The 17647-nt window shown below is 41.3% G+C and overlaps 2 protein-coding genes across 2 annotated transcripts; one reads left to right on the forward strand and one right to left on the reverse strand.

The window, feature by feature from the left end:
• Positions 1-1921: 1921 nt before the first annotated feature.
• Positions 1922-7826, reverse strand: ppp1cab (protein phosphatase 1, catalytic subunit, alpha isozyme b). The gene is made up of 7 exons (XM_072667968.1): positions 7446-7826; positions 6698-6829; positions 6367-6597; positions 5796-5900; positions 4767-4990; positions 4480-4614; positions 1922-3182 (listed from the first exon to the last, which is right to left on the reverse strand). The coding sequence occupies exons 1-7, from the start codon at positions 7498-7500 to the stop codon at positions 3066-3068; spliced, it is 999 nt and encodes a 332-aa protein (XP_072524069.1). The 5' UTR covers positions 7501-7826; the 3' UTR covers positions 1922-3065.
• Positions 7827-9183: 1357 nt separating this feature from the next.
• Positions 9184-17005, forward strand: pelo (pelota mRNA surveillance and ribosome rescue factor). The gene is made up of 13 exons (XM_072667967.1): positions 9184-9367; positions 10128-10220; positions 10479-10629; positions 11062-11152; positions 11682-11845; positions 12084-12144; positions 12279-12440; positions 13995-14041; positions 14175-14248; positions 14348-14419; positions 14587-14661; positions 15613-15644; positions 15833-17005. The coding sequence occupies exons 1-13, from the start codon at positions 9327-9329 to the stop codon at positions 15925-15927; spliced, it is 1158 nt and encodes a 385-aa protein (XP_072524068.1). The 5' UTR covers positions 9184-9326; the 3' UTR covers positions 15928-17005.
• Positions 17006-17647: the final 642 nt, after the last annotated feature.

Raw genomic sequence — 17647 nt, forward strand, 5'->3', positions numbered from 1 at the left:
AATTAAAACACATCCAAGGGTCCAAGAGCACCCGTCATTTAATCTACTACCAAATAAGTCAATCTTCTGAATATTTTGTCTTTAAAAAACTTCCTTTGCAAATCTTCCATCGGCCTATTTGACCCATTACTACATGGACACATCCAATTTTCTGACCAGATCATCAAGTACTTAAATGACCAAATGAATCCTGATTTACTCACTCTGAGGCTTGGTAATAAAGGGCCTGTTTTGCACATTAAAGTTCAATTAGTTAGCTGCCAACTCCTTAAAATGTTTAGCTACCAATGCTGCTAAAACAGACCCCAAACCCTCACAAGAAAAACCAATGCAAAGCTGATTCTGGTCTTTCACTTTGTGCTGGACTGCTAGTCAGATCTCAACAAGCGCAGGCAAATTACAGCCATCAATCAAAAGCTGCATACCAGGAATGCAACCTTTTTTCTCTCCAAGTTGATCAATTATGAGCTTTTAAGACCTGATACACTTCAGATCCTTGGTTTATTTATTTTATGTCTTAGCAGAGCGCCTTCTGGTGTCCTCTAGGTGCAATCACTCGTAAACTACCCTAAACATGTTTGTTTGTGAGCTCTTTTCTGTGAACAAAACAAAAAATTGAGCTTCAAATGAAATGATGAGACCAGCCAAAGCAAGGCTGAAATGGTCCTATTAATCAAACCTATTTAATATTAAATAATGCAGAGGTTACAATGAAATGTACACCATGTGTACATTAAAGGTGGCAGGGAGAGTTTGAAAAGATCAAAGTTAAGTTGAAATAATGCTCTTTGGTTTGGGTTTAGGGTAATTTTTGGAAAAACGTGACCGGCGGCAAAGCGGAATGGAAAGTGTACCACTATATACACTCACAGAGGGTTTCAGAGGAACTGTGAGCTCAATGGTCACGTAGGCCAGTCAAGACTTTGAGCTGGGTGATAAATTATGATGCACAATACACTTTTCCAAACATATGGAGGATACAGTCCATGTTCAAACATTACAGTGTAACAAACCTGGTTTAATTGGCTGAAGTGCAGCACATGCTGAATAACAAATCACTGTACCAAGCATAGGGAGGTAGAGTATTTGAATTGCAGTCTAAGAACCTACCGATGCATTCTGTCTGCGATCATGTGCATCTCAAAAACACGGTGAATTGTAAAATGGTCTTTAAATATTGTGATTCTCACATCGCCCAGCCCTCGACAGACTCCAGATACACAACGATTGGAATCTGAGGGCAGAAAAAACTAAACGTTTGGGACGTCCCTACTGCATGCATCATTAGGCATTTTAAGTTAAGTTTGAGGTCTCAAAGCTTCACAGTAGTTTTATAGGATACTACTAAAATTCAGAACTAGGTAAGGAAGTAGAGCTGGGCAATATGGTAAAAATTAGATAACCATATTTAAAGACAATTTCACAATACATGAATTCAGATTTTAATGCAGACAATTAATCTGCAGTGACCGACTGTGAAACCATCCATACCGAGTACAGTGATTTACATTCACAATTCACTGCAATTTTAGTTCTTTAAAGCACTGCTGATATCTATAAGCTCACTTATACCACACTAACAAACCATCACTACTTCAATAAGTCAATATTATCAACCCTATTGAATAAAAAATTACTCACATCAACGTACAAGCATTCGCCAACCACAGAACCATTTCCACTTTGGTTTCTTGGGTTTTTTCAATTCCTCAATTTTGGGTGTAATATTTATTCTTATACATTTGTTTCAGCACCTGGACCTTTACACCAAAAGGAAATATTAAAATAAATAAAAGGACATTCCTAGTTCTGGAGAAAGTTCTTTAAAAGCTACTTTTAAGCACCAACACTACATTCCGTATTTTTTGACACTACGCACCTCCGTTGCTTCAGAATCAAATCAAACACGCGCAACAAGGAATATTATGAGATCTCACTTTATTGGCTGAGTTCATGAAAGACTACAAAAGAAAGAAAGGAGACAGAACGATTCTCATTTAATTACTGAGCTGTACAAACCTACCCTTATGTCGAACAAAAAGCCTAATCTGATTCTAAACCATCCCTTTTGCTGAGCAGTGGTACACACTAAAGCCAAATCACTCACATCTGTGAGGGAAGAGAAAAAGAAAACAAGAGAGAGATGCAAGAATGCTTGGTACTTGTACAAATGCAGCAATCAGCAGCCACCTGGCCGAGCCTTTGCAACCTGCCTGATCTTGCCCGATGCACTGCACGAGCTCCTTGGTTTCAAGCTTTAAAACGCTCCTACAGGTAGTGCTTCTTGCTCACCTGCTGACAAGAGAGGAAAAGTATGTGCCAGAGTCCTAAAGAATTAATTGCGAAAGATGAGGACTGCAATCGACTAGTGTTTTATTTCCCAACAGTCACACTTCACATTAAACAGTGGCAGTGATAAAAGACTTCTTGTCTTGGACACGCACGCACACACGATCACAATCACAACCACCCAAACACACCAGCACATCCACACCATCCGTTTAGATTGCTTTTGGAGCTAAAGGTGCGTGCAATCAGCTCTTCCCTATTCTGGGGATCAACAGCTGGACCCTGAGGCTTTGAAGAGAAATGCTTCACTTAGGTCCAATAAAAGTTCCCTGAAGAGGGATACACATTTATTATTATTGTTATAGCTCTACGACAAGAATGCTAATCAAATCCGGTACAGAAAGTGGTAAAGGGATAATACAAATCTCACCCCGTCCAGCCAGCAAAACGTTGCACAATAAAGTGAGACTACCTCCACACACACTCACATTCTCTCAGTCTCACATACCCCCTCACATTCAGAGTGCCAATCTGTTCAGCATTCCCTTAGCGACAATAATTCATAATTGGTCAATTAAAAAAGAAAAAAAGGAAAAAGAGAAAATTATTCAAAAACATTCACAGCAATCTTGCCTCAGGAAAGGCAACTAAAAGAAACAAAAAAAAAGAAGTCCCACACACTGCTTAGGTGTTCCAGGGTGAAAAGAAAAAGGAGGAGCAAAAGGAGAGGTAGAGTAAAGGAGAGGAAGGACGCGTGTACGACGGAGTGGCAGGCGTTATTTCTTGGCTTTGCCTCCCTTGGCGGCGTTTCTTGGAGGCGTGACTGGCCGGCCCGAGCCGAAGCCACCCGCCCCACTGTACGCCAGCAGCTTTTTGTCGGCAGGCTTCAGGATCTGAGCGAGAAAACCGGAGAGAAAATGCAAAATAATTAGGAACGTATGACTTGACTGTGCGACAAGATTATGAGCCAATAAACAATGTCCTGATTTCAGGGTGGTCCAAGTGATGATCTTCCCAGACTACCCTGCAGTGGATGGCATGAACGCGATCTCTACCCCCTCCCATTAGCTCACCGTCCAGTTGTGGCCATCCAAGTTACGAATTGTCAAGGTTGATTTACACCTACTGCAGGGGCGTGCAGCTAGAGTGATGTAATTGTGGAGAAATCAGCCAGGTGTTGCTACATACCACAAACAAAAACATGCCCCTAATCGTTCACTGGCTAAATCCACACTGCTGCATTCCAGGACAGACGCCACTGCCTTCTCTGTCTGCCAACATCAAAAACCTAATTTTTTCTGATCAAAAGCCAGTCAAGCTTCATTGAGTTTGACTAATTACGATCAGTGAGTAATTTACATTTTTACAGGAAACAAATTTGAATTCATAATTTTCTGCTATTAGACAAGTAATCTCTGGAGAAAATTGCACCTTCTTGCAATTTCACCCAGTTATGTGCAATCCCAAAAGATTCCAGCATCGTGTGTGGCATCAAAGCATGTAGTCTCCAGGGGCAGTTGTGCAAGAGCCACAAACAATGAGCTACGGCGTGTAGTAACTGTCCAGCACCATCCCCTTTAGCATGCAAGAACCTTTATGCAACAGCACTAGGCCAGTCCTGACAGTGGTGCAGTATTCTTGAACACACCAAGTACAGAGCGGCTTGGGGCACAGTTGGCATCTTGCTGCCATCTGCCATGGTTGTTTCGATCCAGCGTTACTTTGTCATGCAAAATTCTGCCAGATCAGATTCTGAAATGCAGAACCGTTGGGTGAGATCCACAAGTGAAATCTGAAAGCGTGTGGAGTTTTATTCTGGGCTGTGATGAAACAAATAAGGATGACCAAACTGAAAACCTATATCTGTGGAATTGGTCACGGAGTCTTTAAGGTCTCTGAAAAACAAGTGTCTAAATTCTCCAGGACATGTGGGAACCCTGAGGTGGTGGCAGAACAAATCATTTTACAACAAAACCTCCCTTTGTGTCAACTTGACTCTTGTGGCTGCTGGTAAACTTTTATACTTTGTTTAAAAGAAAAAATCCACATGCACTCTGATGACTACTGAAATCAATAAAAAAAAACAAAGGTGACAGAGCAAGCAATACATCAAAGCACATTCCCACCCCTAAGGCGAAAAGGTGAAGCAGCTCTTCAAATTTTAAAGTACCAGCTGGTGCACGGACTTACCTGGAAGGAGCACATGAGCGTCTCATCCACGCTCATCATGGCGCCCGCATTGTCAAACTCTCCACAGTAGTTTGGGGCTGAAAACAGAGTTACAAGCTGTCGCTTTGCAAAAAACTCATAACCGTCCTCCACCACCTGCGCAGAAAACAAGGATTTGCCATGTTAAAGAAGACGTCTTAATACTAATGCAGAACCACCATTTGTCAATACAGACATCTTAGCATCTACAGAACCACACTACTCTCCTCGCTACTTTACTAGGCTGCATTCCTTTATGTCCTACAGACCTGGTGGGCCCTGCAGATGAGGTCCATGTCATGTTTGTGGAGGAATTTGGCAACCACGTCTGAGCCGAATGTGAAGGAGACGCCACGGTCGTTCTCGCCCCAGCCCATTACATCTTTGTCAGGGTCAGCCCAAAGGAGGTCGCACAAGAGGCCCTGGTCAGGCACGTCTGTTGGCCGCATCACACGTCGTATCTGCTCCATCGACTGGAGATCAGGAGAAAGGCCTGGGGACATAGTAGGGACAATTATTAAAAGAATTCCTAATATATTAACTACAAGAGTGATTATTGGAGTCACAACAAATAAACACAGAGGCAAAACAAGTAAATGTAGTTCCATGAAATTCAATGCACTGATCAGCTTCTACGGAAAAGGGCAACACATTAGCTGTAGCCCTACCAGATGACACAGACATGGCCAAAAATGGGGGCAATGCTAAAAAAAGGTCCTACGATGAATTCCCAATGGTAAAGGCAGCCAGTAAAGTGGGTTAGGCCAGAAGAGGGGTTTACAAAGAAATATATAAAGGCGATTTATGAAATCATGAGATTTCACAAAGGAGGGAAAATCTTTAGCTACACTAAACTTCCACAATATTCCAGAATAAAACCTAGGATAGAAAATACAATCCAACTTGTGAGCGGCCCCAACAAATAGAGGATTCCCAATACTAGGAGATGCAATTACCAAAACAAGTAGGGTAAACTGTTGGCTGTGGTTTAGGCCAATATTTTTGCTAAACCAGACAAATGGGTAAAACCCAGTTCTACATTTGAGATTACGAGACTCCAGTATCCAGTTTAACCAAAAATCAATACATATAAAAAGTTATATATAAAAAAAAAAAAGATGTATTGAAGGCACAACCAGAAGGCATGAAATTAGCAAGTGCACCCCTCATCCAACCACCAATGCCGACTGCCCAAAAAAACCTACGACTAGAGCCAACCAGCAGTGAATTTGGGTCAAACGCGCACAATGCAACTTCTCAAATACGCTTCGTATATAGAGCATAACATTTATCCCTACCCCCATGGCAACAGAAAATCTTCTCGTCTACGATGGCTGCCACTGGCAAGCAGTTGAAACAATCTGTGAAGGTCTTCCAGAGCTTGATGTTGTATCGCCTTTTGCCTGCAAACAGAAACATTGTCAAGTCAAAAAAACAAAAAACAAAGCTGCAGTATTTTCAGATATGAAACTAAAGTATTGAAATCGTACAGGACCGCTTAAACTTATTAACCAGCAAGACTGACAAATGAGAAGCATGGTCTACTTTCTTATTTTCCATAAAGTTCCTCAACTAGGCAATTCAGCTACCTCCAGAACATTTGCATGGGCTGTGAGTATGAACAGTTAAAAGGTCTAAGGAACCTACACCTGATGTTAAGTTACCATGCTCATTTATTCTTTGTGGAACCAAAAGTGGTTCTTCAATCACACTGCTTAAATAACCAACTTTATTCAAGCATTTAAGTGCAGATAGAGCCGTTTAATCTGCAGTCCTTATGTCTAGAAATGTTTAGGACAGCGTTCGATATGGTTCCTAAGGTTAAAGGCAACGGGTAGAGCGGGCTAGGGCGGGAGTGGGGTTACTTACATTCATCATAAAAGCCATATATCCTGTTGATGGAGGCACACTCATGGTTTCCTCTAAGAAGAAAGAAGTTCTCTGGATATTTGATCTTGTAGGCCAACAGCAAGCAAATGGTCTCCAACGACTGCTTCCCCCTGTCCACATAGTCTCCCAAGAACAGGTAGTTGCTTTCTGGTGGGTAGCCTCCATATTCAAACAGTCTTAGGAGGTCATAGTATTGACCGTGTACATCACCTTTCGGGGGGAAAAAAAATGACTGGTCACATTTTGGACAGTTCAGAAAATGAAAAGGCTATTTTGGACATTGATATCTGGACATCAATTCAACAGTTACCACAAATCTTTAGTGGCGCTTCCAATTCAAGTAGGATGGGCTGGCTGAGGAAGATTTCCCGGGACTTTAGGCACAGGCCTCGGATCTCACTCTCTGTAAGCTGGACATTTTTACCAGGTCTGGAGCCCTTGACTAGAATGAGAGAGAACAGGGAAGGGGTCAGTAAACAGTAAACACTGGGTACTGGTATATCACATAAGCCAATTATCACATTAAAACCACCACATATAAGCAGTACCATGATTAATATTGCAATGTGGCCAATTAATTCCCTTCAAGTTAGCTAGCTCTTTAGGGGACAACTAAATCAAGAAGCTTACCTTGACTTTAATAAACGCAAATAAGCACCGTTATACTACAATCTTTAATTTTTTATTTTAAATAAGCTACTAAAGCAGTCACCCATACGTTATACCAAAGCTTGAATAGAAATAAACTTAAGCTTTAAGGACTGGTGCTAAATAAACGCCCTTACTCTCGTTTTTGCATGCCTCCCAGCTAGCCGGTTAGCAAACTCCAAACATTTTCAACATTAACATCAGAAACAGAACTGATCTTATTAAGCACATAAAAGCAGCTACTAAGTAAATCACTTGGACAGATATTGATATACATGTTTAAAAGAAAAAGCCGGAAAATGATGTAACTAAGGGCTCGTTAGTAGCTGGCTAGCTGGCACTGGGCTAACCGGCTGAGCTACCAAACTTCCACAAAACTCGACCGAAACGCCTCAGAAAAATGATTTTACCTTCTAAAAGGCGCTGGATGATGGAGTCAATGTTCAGTTTGTCAGACTCAGTCATTTTGTGCTCGGTTTACCCGGTTTTCTGCGATGTGTATGTGTGTGTAGACCCGCCCGGAGATTAGCTCCGACTCCGCTAGCTAGCTAGGGTAGCACTAGCTGCACGCTAACGACGACAAACACGCCGCCTCTTTCGCGGACACACGGATTTTATTATCCTAAAAACGACAAATATCTGGGTTTATTATTGCTACAAAACGCAAACAGTTGTAATAACCTGCTTCCTATAACTTATATGAACAGTAATGTTAGTTTTAGCCCGCTTTTGGGTGATTAAATCAGAGTCGAGGCTCTGCGGCCGCCGCTGCCTCTGCTGCTGCTTCAGGCGGGTCACAGCCAGTTCCTGTAGATAAAACCTCGATGGGCTGGGCTTCAACGACCCCCTAATTAATTAGATCAATTAATTATTTATGGACAAATAAGATATGATCAACCAATATATGAGTTATATATAGGAGTTACATCAGTTATTTAAAATGCGTATTTTTCTTATTATTATTATTATTAGTGTTGTTGCTATTTTGTAATAATACTTATTACTGGTAGTGACTGGAGTCATTTGTTAATAGCTGTTCATTTGTCTTTTTGTCTTAAATATTTTCCTATGACTGATATTTTAATTAATACATTAATTGATTAATTGATTGAGTAATTGAACGACTTACTAAATGTTGGATATGTGATAGGTGTCTGTTATTTAAAACATCTGAAATAAATATTTAAATAACAGACTGCATTACATTGGTATCTTGTTATTTAAAATACGCATTATTATAATTATTATGGTTAAGCACGTGCTTATTATCAGTAACGTTAGTCGCGTTTGTTTTTATTTTTACTTATCATAATGTTTCTAAGATCTGCTATTAAACCGATTTTGTGGAACCAACAGAGCGAGATCATGTGGAAATTAAACCCGTACATTTATTAATTGATAAATGTATTAATCGATCGCCTAAACTGAAATGTGGAGTTTGAGTATATTAGTTTCGGTGTTCTTTAGAAGAAGTGAATCGGTACTACGGCTGGACGGTTTTACGCGTCAGTTAACAGGAAGTTGCGTCCATGTTGCCGTTGGCAACGCCTTCTCCGAAGTGACGCCATCGCCTGTGGCCTGTGGGTAATGTAGTTTTAATTCTCTAAAACGCCACACACACACACACACATATACTGTGTTCAACACGATGTGTTGTACATTTACTGGTCTGTCAAAAATCTATCATTTTAATTAGGACAAAAAGTTACATGCTAATGTATAGACAACAACACAAGAACCAGGCAGCGCTACATCCACACAACGTCTTAAATACATAAGAAATAAACAGAAAAATGTAAAACCATCAATGAGGTCAAAAAAATACAGCTATTAAACCCTACATTAAGGCTCCTAAGTGACTGCTTTATAGCATTTTTGAAAGGGTTGGTGGTCTTGAAGTGTGATTATCCCCTTTCAGGAATTCCATTGAAATGAGCTGAATTCAATGATATTTGCCCGCAATTCCTCTGCCCTAAATAATGAATTTCTTTTTAAAGCTAACTGATATAATAAGGAGGGAGCCCCCCCCTCCCTCCCCTCTGCCTGGGTGAATACTTGTCGTTCTCAGAAACGCAGGACTTTCCCTTTAAGTGCGTCTGAGTCTGAGCAGCCGCGTCGCCGCTGAATGACGCTCTCTGCGGCGCCCCACGTTGCTGAGTCGGTGATTCATTGAGGAGAGAATGGCAGCAGTTCACCGACCCAAACTCCCCCAACACAACTTGTTAATGGAGTAACACACTCTCCGACCCATCCACACGTTATCCAAGGCGAAGAGGAAGAGCTGAGCGGCCATGAAGCTGCTCCATAAAGACATCGAGAAAGATAATGCGGGGTGAGTGACAGTTAGGAGCTGGAGTGAGTGTTTAGCCGGCTGGCTAACTCCGTCTGTTACCCAAAACAACCAAACAAGCCTCGGGGATCACAGTGATCCTGTGTTTCTTCTTATGAGACAAGTTCCTATCACAACATACTGGGTTGGAGCTTGAATGAAGCCGCTTCAGTTTAACAGCTGAATCTTAAAGGCTGTGCTGACGACTGGCGGATTCTTGGCTACGCGCACTGTCAACATGACACCGCCCAATTTCGTCACGGCCACGCCCCTCTGCAACAACGTGGCAAATATATATATATATATATATATATCACTTTTTAATTACACTTAGTCATAAATAATGATAACACATTTCTGCATAACATTTACACTGATGGTAGTAACTTTTCCAAAACACTCATTTGTGGGGGAGGAGCCACAAATTCCTAAAATGGAATTGCATAATTAAGTCGTTTTAGTTGTTAACACAAAAGTCAGTGAAAGTGTTAGAATTGTAGAAAACGTACAGACTTAAATTTCTTTAGAAATGTGTATTTGATTTTTTAATATATATTTTATTTACTACCTAACCCACCACTAAACCTACTCAATAACTAATTGACAGCTGATATTCTTTGAATCCCAACATAGAGCCACTCGTCAGGCAGGGCAGAAGCACTAGATGTTAAGTTTCATCCAGACAGAATCAGTATAAATGAATAAATGAAAAGTAATCAGTAGTAGCTTGTCTAAATTTACATTGTTGTTATTTCTGTTCTAGTCAGGTGACGCTGATTCCCGAGGAGGCAGAGGATATGTGGCACACCTACAACCTGCTGCAGGTGGGCGACAGCCTGAGAGCCTCCACCATCAGGTAAAGCAGACGTAACATTAGATACAAATGTGCAAATGTCCTTATGCCAGATTGTTGAGAAGCTGAGATATCTTTAATGTCTAAGTTGAGTCTGCATGCTAATGAAGTGAACAGCCTTATCTGCCAGTTTAGCATGGTGCTAACTGCATGCAAAAAAAACCCTTTAGGCCTTTTGATGATAAGAAAGCTCAGTGCTTTTACAGATAAAGGCTTGATGCTTAGTTTTCCCATCGCTTTGCCATCTTGCTTACCTAACAGGAAGGTGCAGACGGAGTCGTCCACAGGCAGCGTAGGAAGCTCGCGGGTCCGCACCACACTGACCGTCTGCGTGGAAACCATTGACTTTGACTCGCAGGCCTGTCAACTCCGGGTGAAGGGCACCAACATCCAGGAGAACCAGTATGTTAAGGTCAGTGAGCAATGACTTTGACTTTCCCACAAACTATTTGATATGAAAATGAAAGTAACACTATGGAACACTGTGGCTGACCCTTATGGTCAGGAAGTGTAATTTGCACTGTGAGCCACCCCTAAAGGACATATTGTTTTGGACAAGCTGAGAGACACAGAACTGACATTTTAAACCCTGACCGCTAGATTGGTAGTGTACTCCATCTTCGCTATTTATCGTCTTGCTTACAGTATCACAATATATCGCAGTATACTGAATCACCAATTACTGAAAAAACCCTGTATCCATATTGTATCCCAGGTTCTTGCCAATACAAACCACTAGTTGTTAGTGTGGGTACTTCCATCTTAAACACATGGCCCTTTACAGAAATATTTCAATATAAAATTTTAATTTGACATAAAATGTGTTTCTTCATTGTTTCTTCAGATGGGAGCCTATCACACTATTGAACTGGAACTCAACAGGAAGTTCACTCTTGCCAAAAAAGTCTGGGACAGTGTGGTGTTGGACAGAATCGGTAAATAAGCATTTCATTTCACACTTCATTTCTGCATGCATCAGTTCAATGACTGGGTAAAATGCTCACGGTCTAGTCCCTGTAGAGAAGTACTTTCAATAGAATAGAACTATGTGGAGCAGATAAACATGAACCTTTTGGCACTATGCCTAATGCCAAGCATGGCCTAGAGGCCCCTCTAAGCGTTGAGTAGTGGACTTGTGTTCTCTGGAATGATGGATGGTGCTCAGTCCAGTACTTTTGGAATAAGTTGGGGATGAGGTAAGGTGGTGATCATCCAACATCCTGGCCTCACTTATGCTCTCATTGGTAAATGCAATCAAATTCTCACAGCAATGCTGTGAGAACCAAAATCTAGTAGAAAGCCTTCCTCCCTGGACAGTACAGAAACAGTTACTCCAACAAAAGCAGGATACCCTTGATTTCAGAAGAAACAGTGAATGAGCAGGTGTCCCAAAACTTTTGTCCATATATATTGAGTAGATGTCAAGCTGACCCAGCTCCCCCTGACCTGTTTCCTGACCCACAGAGCAGGCCTGTGACCCCACTCAGAAAGCAGATGTGGCCGCAGTGGTGATGCAGGAGGGCCTGGCCAACCTGGTGCTGGTGACTCCTGCCATGACCCTGCTGAGGGCCAAGGTGGAGGTGACCATTCCCCGCAAGAGGAGAGGCAGCTGTGCTCAACACGAGAAGGTGACTAAATTCTTTTATTTCCTTATTCGAATTTGAAATAATTGGAATAATTGGAAAGAGATGGTGACGGTTGCCAAGCATTTGTTAGCAACAAGACATACAAGCCTAGCATCTCTGGTTACATGTGGCCTGGCCTTTATCCAGATAAAATCCTGATACTCCAGACCTCTAAAGCGACCAGGTGTAGAGGGAGTCAGTAAGTACAAGCACCAACAAACTGTCTGCTTTCCTCTTTCAGGCGCTGGAGAGGTTCTACGAGGCTGTCATGCAGGGGATTCTCAGACACTTCAACTTTGATGGTGAGGTTCTTCTTTTGTTTCCTCGTTCATTTGTTAGATTTTTTTTTCCAGTTTTCCCAAATTCTGTGAATTGTACATTAAAGGTCTTGGTGGAAATGTGTCGGATACAGTATCTCTCATCTTCTTTATCTCAGTGGTGAAGTGCATCCTGGTGGCCAGTCCAGGCTTCGTTAAGGACCAGTTCATAGCTTACCTCTTTAGAGAGGCTGTGAGGCAAGACTGCAAAGTTCTGCTGGAGAACCGACCCAAATTCATGCTAGTGCACTCCTCCTCCGGACACAAGTACTCCTTAAAAGGTTTGGATATCTGTATTTCACTCTTTGTTGTTGTTCTCTTAAAGGTGTGAGAAAACTCTGGCTTCTATACTTGCACTCACTGACTCATAGCTTTATGAAGCCTTTTTCATCCCGTTACAGTGCCAGGAAGACTGTTTTGCCATGATCAGTGTTCATTTAAGGTGCTTTGTCGTTATCTGTCACATGTTGCCACCTTAAAGACCAGTTGCCCCTTAGGCTCACTTCCAAGGGTGCATTTTTCTATAGTCCAGTTTCTTTGGTTTGCACTAAAGCAGCACATGCCACATTATTGCAGTTTGGTTCTGGTTCGCTTTGTGTTCACACTGACCTATTTGAAATGGAATTAAAAGATGTTAAAGAAAATGCTACTGTTATGGTAATATGTTACGATTGTGTGTCGAACATATGTGGTTCCATTTCACTGTCAATGCTGTCCAGTTTGAAGGCCGAGTAGCACTATAAGGCATTTGTCAGTGTAAGTCAGTAATTACACCTGATAACATGACTCTGATGGGAGCCCAAAGCTGCGCACCCAGCCACAGCTTAACAGTTAGCAGGCTGGCTAATTTAGCTACCATGAACAGCACCACACAGTGAGGTTTAGTATAAGACTAAGTATAGCAGCTGTGGTTGGCTGCAGAGGTGATCATTTTGTGATTAGCATGCTAGCTAGCGCCCACAAAATCGATAGAATATATAAAATGACGATATAGGAAGGAAGATTAGTGTGAAACAGCTGCAAAGTGTAGTTTTTTTAATATTATAATTAATACTTTAATAAAAACTAAAAAGCATTCAAATTTGATGAGTTACAGTTGACCCTTCACAGTAGTGCTAAGCGTTTATGCTGCGTCTGAGTCACAGCTCGCTAAATTTTGTGGTTAGCATGCTAGCTAGCTAGCTAACTTTGCTCCCACCATCAAGAAAATACAAAACTGAGCAAGAACTGTGCCAGATAATTACACACACGCTGCCGTACAGTGCAGTTCATGAAGTTTTAGTATTAAATTGTATAAATAACTGCCATTTAGTGTGTGTGTGTGATTTGTGTTCAGCTTCTCCAGCTGGCAACTATTAGCATGCTGGCTAACTCGCCCACAACAAACCAAAGAAAGATGGCTAATACAGTCTGCTGACCGAATATGTGTGCCATCGATCTCTCTCTTTCTTTCTTTAGTTTATGTAGCGCCAGCGGGGAAGAAATGGTCGTGTTTAGACAAGGCTAACATTTAGTGACATTATAAGAACGATAATGTAAGTTAGTTTACTATTTTTCTGTCACAGTATAGCACTATTTATTTTATGACTGGAACTTTAAATAGGTTCATAGCATATTCAGTTTTCAAGAGTACAGACGTTAAAAATGTCTTCATGTATAACATAAAGTTGGTATACGAAGGAATCAGTGTGCATGACCGCTGCAGAATGTAAATAGTTTAATATTTGATACAAATCTATGGTAGTACAAATATGAGTAAATGTCATCGCTAAAAGTAACAGCTTCAGATGCACTTTTTAAAATGTTAAGTATGAGTATGAACATTGTTTCCACAGAGATCTTGTCTGATCCGACGGTCACCAGTCGTCTCTCCGACACGAAGGTGACACGCCTTTTTTGTCTTTTTTTATATATATATATATATATATACGCAGCTTTAATAACACAGTGATTTAAAAGTATATCATACAGTAACTCATCAGTAAATCACTGGTAATCTCTGGATCTTTCCGCAGGCTGCCGGGGAGGTCAAGGCTTTAGAGGATTTTTACAAGATGCTGCAACATGAACCTGATAGAGCCTTTTACGGGTCAGAGCGAGGGCTTTTATTATTTATTACTGTTGGTAGTATTTGTATTCCTTCCCTCAGTATGAGTATGAATGACAAGTTCTCTCCGTCTTTCCACAGGCTGGCACATGTGGAAAAGGCTACTGAGGCTTTAGCCATCGACATTTTGCTGATCAGTGACAAACTGTTCAGGTGAGTACTGTATAGTGTAGCATTGTATAGTATATGGTATAGTGTAGTATAGTATTTATAGTATTAAGGACTATGACATCCATTCTGGAAGAATGGATGGATGGAGAATATGTCCACTCAGGATTCAGTTGGAGTCCATGTTATGCTTTTGCCATTCCTCCATCTAGACATCAAGACATAGCCACCCGGAGCCGTTATGTCCGGCTTGTGGACAACGTGAGGGACAACGGAGGGACTGTCAGGTAGTTGGCTAAAAAAGCATGACTTCAGTTTTGCAAAGCTTTGTTGTGTGTTAATCTGATTGCAGATAGAAATGACAACAAAAACAGGCATGTACAGTACAAGTTTGGACACTGGTTGAATATGTGTGTAATCATAATCTTAAAAAAAAACGCACATATATGGGTGACCATATATATTTTTTTCCCTTTTCAAAAAAGAGGACACTGGGGGCACACAGGTTAGGATGTCATGGCTGGGGGGTTCAACTAGGTCTAAGTTAAACTAGAGGGAGATTATTTGGTCATCTAGGCTACAAAGGCTAATTATTGGTCTTGCTAAATGAGTAAAGATGTATGTGTTAAGGTACATTAACACACTGTAGCTGTATGGTTTGAGAGCTATTTGACAACATGCCTAATGACAACATGTGCCGTAGCGAATTAGCAAGTTGCACTCTGACTAGTCATCAAAAAAGCTTCTATCCGAATTCTGGTTGATCATTTGACCACACGTCTTTGCAATGTGTCTGTAAAGAAAGAGTTAGCTTTAAAAGCACAGCTCCAGAGGCCAGAGGTAGGACGGGAGAGAGGACGCTAGCCGCCCGGCTTAATAAGCAGTGAAAGCCACAGAGACTCATACTAGAGACTCTGGTTTAGAGAAGTTGTGCTTTGTGGATATTTACAATCATCCTACGATCATACATCTGCACTGAGCTCCTTGGATTATCCCATTGTACTTTATGTTGATCAATCCAATGAGAGCTGTCTAACAAACCCTTTTTTTATGGGGGAACAGAGAAGCTAGCAGCTGTAGTCAGTCATGATCATGAACAGGAAATTAAGAGTCTTTTGTAGGTGTATGTATAACAACCCAGCCAAAAATGACCATTCTACCAAGCTTAACTCAAGAAATGAATTATGCAACTCTAGTGTCAATCTGTTGAATCTTTTTCCCCTTTGCTTTTTTTGTAGAATATTCTCAAGCTTGCACGTATCTGGAGAACGTAAGTTTTTGCTGAAAGTAGAATTTGGCTATTGAGGCAGTGTTGAGGATGTTTAAAACCATAAATTAATGGCTTGATATCAGCTCTGTTAAGCACAATCCAATTCCAGTCCAGCATTACCTCATTTTTCTTTATTTCTTTATGTGTACAGTGAGTCTGATCTTCTCACTTCTGTCCCTCTTTTTCAGAACTCAGTCAACTTAGCGGTGTGGCAGCCATCTTGCGATTCCCTATTGCCGACCTCTCTGAGGCAGAGGAGGACAGCAGTTCGGACGAAGAGTGATCGTTTAAATTCTGATTTTGACAAGCTGCGAACATGCAGGGAAACATCACAGCCTGTAACATTTCTAAAGCGTTTACGCCACTCTTATGCCATCCCAACATGAGAACGTGCCTTTAACACCCATGATAGTAATATTGGTTAATGGCAATATCAGCTAGGGACCCAAGCATCCCACATTTCCCCACGTAACAAACTGATGTCGGCTGCTACCCACCGATCTCCATCGATATCAAAAATGTAGTCACACGCATCATTTCTTCTCTTATATTTGGTCACGCCTACCCTGACTTTACTAACAGTCCACTCTTGTACTAATTGGGCGCAGCTTGTTATGAAGGTGCTCCCAGCACCTTTCAGCTTTACAGAGTTCGGTTGCCCCAGTTTAAGCATTCCCCCAGCTCTTCCAGATTAAGAACTGGGATTGAGATCTGGTGAGTCAAAGTCCCCCAGCGTTCCATCACGACTGTTGGATCAGTCACACACAGCTATGGACTGCTGCAGCCTACAGTCATCCTAGAATGTGAACTGTGGAAGTGTCAGCGTTATGTTCTGCATGTACAAGAAAAACTTAGTGGAAGAGTAGACAAAACAGGACAAGGGACTGGTGTAAGACTTCTCCTTGCAGGATTGACATTGTCGCAAAGGCCAATGGACGTGTGACGGAGTATTAGAGTAAAAAAATAAAAAATTAATTCAGTGAATCTGCAAAGGGCTAGAGTCCAGTACAGTTTGGTGGTCTCAACCTTGTAATTAATTTGGTGATTCCAGTTGTGCTTGAGTGAGGAAATCACCTAACTGTGGTGAACAATCAGGCCCTCCAGGACCGAAATTGAAGAACCCCCAACCTTGGAGTTGAATCTTAGCACATGCAGATTTTGATTTGTCAACAGTTCTTAAAAAATTTCAACATAATTATTAGCAGGCTGTCAATCATTTGGACAGGTTTGGGGTGCCAAATAAAATGAGAAGACATGTAATTACATTCAGCAAATTAATTTCATTTGAAAATGTAGCCTTCTTTTCATTCTGAGTGTACATAATCTTATGTTACTTCCAATAAAACAGCTGCAGACTTTCATGAATGTTTCTGTATGAAATTTTCTCACTCACTTATTCACTTACTCGGATTTCCAGCATCTTTTTGAACCACCACCCTTGAAGTGAACTGCTGCTAACTGAGCACTAAGAGTGATGAGGAAGAGGGAGGACCATCCTATTCACACAGAGGGAGCGAGGCCAATTATGCTCTTTGGGTATCCTGGCGACGGATGCCTGTGGCATCACCAGGGATCAAACTAGTCTTCACGCAATTATAGGGCCGACACTTAGACAGTTGCACCACCCAACCATGCTGCTTTTAAAGACATGTGCCACGTTGTGCCTGAACCCGACCATTGTGAATGTTGTATTAGATCACAGAAACAGCAGAGAGGGGGGAAATAAATACTTGTGTTTATTGCGCAGTTGAGATGTCAGAGATGTCTCTCCCATGTAGAATTCACAGAATTACAGCAGCTAATGTTGGTCTGTGCAATTCTTAACAAAACCATGGTGAAGTGGTAAAGATCCATATTGTTTCTTTTGGAAGTTCACATTTACACAATGTTAAAAAGGCTGTTGTTGCAGATTAGCCTACAGTTTATGGAGGAAAGGGTGAATGGTAAGTTTCAGAATATTAATAATGTTTACATTTTAATAAAGTTCACATTGTATTTTCATC

The sequence above is a fragment of the Salminus brasiliensis genome, chromosome 22 (genome assembly GCF_030463535.1).
Source record: "Salminus brasiliensis chromosome 22, fSalBra1.hap2, whole genome shotgun sequence".
Lineage (NCBI taxonomy): Eukaryota > Metazoa > Chordata > Actinopteri > Characiformes > Bryconidae > Salminus > Salminus brasiliensis.

Coding starts and splice junctions, on each gene's coding strand:
- ppp1cab (XM_072667968.1), bottom strand. CDS start 7,500: ATGACTGAGTCTGACAAACTGAACATTGACTCCATCATCCAGCGCCTT. Junction 6,830..7,445: donor CATCCAGCGCCTTTTAGAAG/GTAAAATCATTT, acceptor CTCTCATTCTAG/TCAAGGGCTCCAGACCTGGT. Junction 3,183..4,479: donor CGCTCATGTGCTCCTTCCAG/GTAAGTCCGTGC, acceptor TTTCTCGCTCAG/ATCCTGAAGCCTGCCGACAA.
- pelo (XM_072667967.1), top strand. CDS start 9,327: ATGAAGCTGCTCCATAAAGACATCGAGAAAGATAATGCGGG. Junction 10,221..10,478: donor CTGAGAGCCTCCACCATCAG/GTAAAGCAGACG, acceptor CTTACCTAACAG/GAAGGTGCAGACGGAGTCGT. Junction 11,153..11,681: donor TGTGGTGTTGGACAGAATCG/GTAAATAAGCAT, acceptor CCTGACCCACAG/AGCAGGCCTGTGACCCCACT.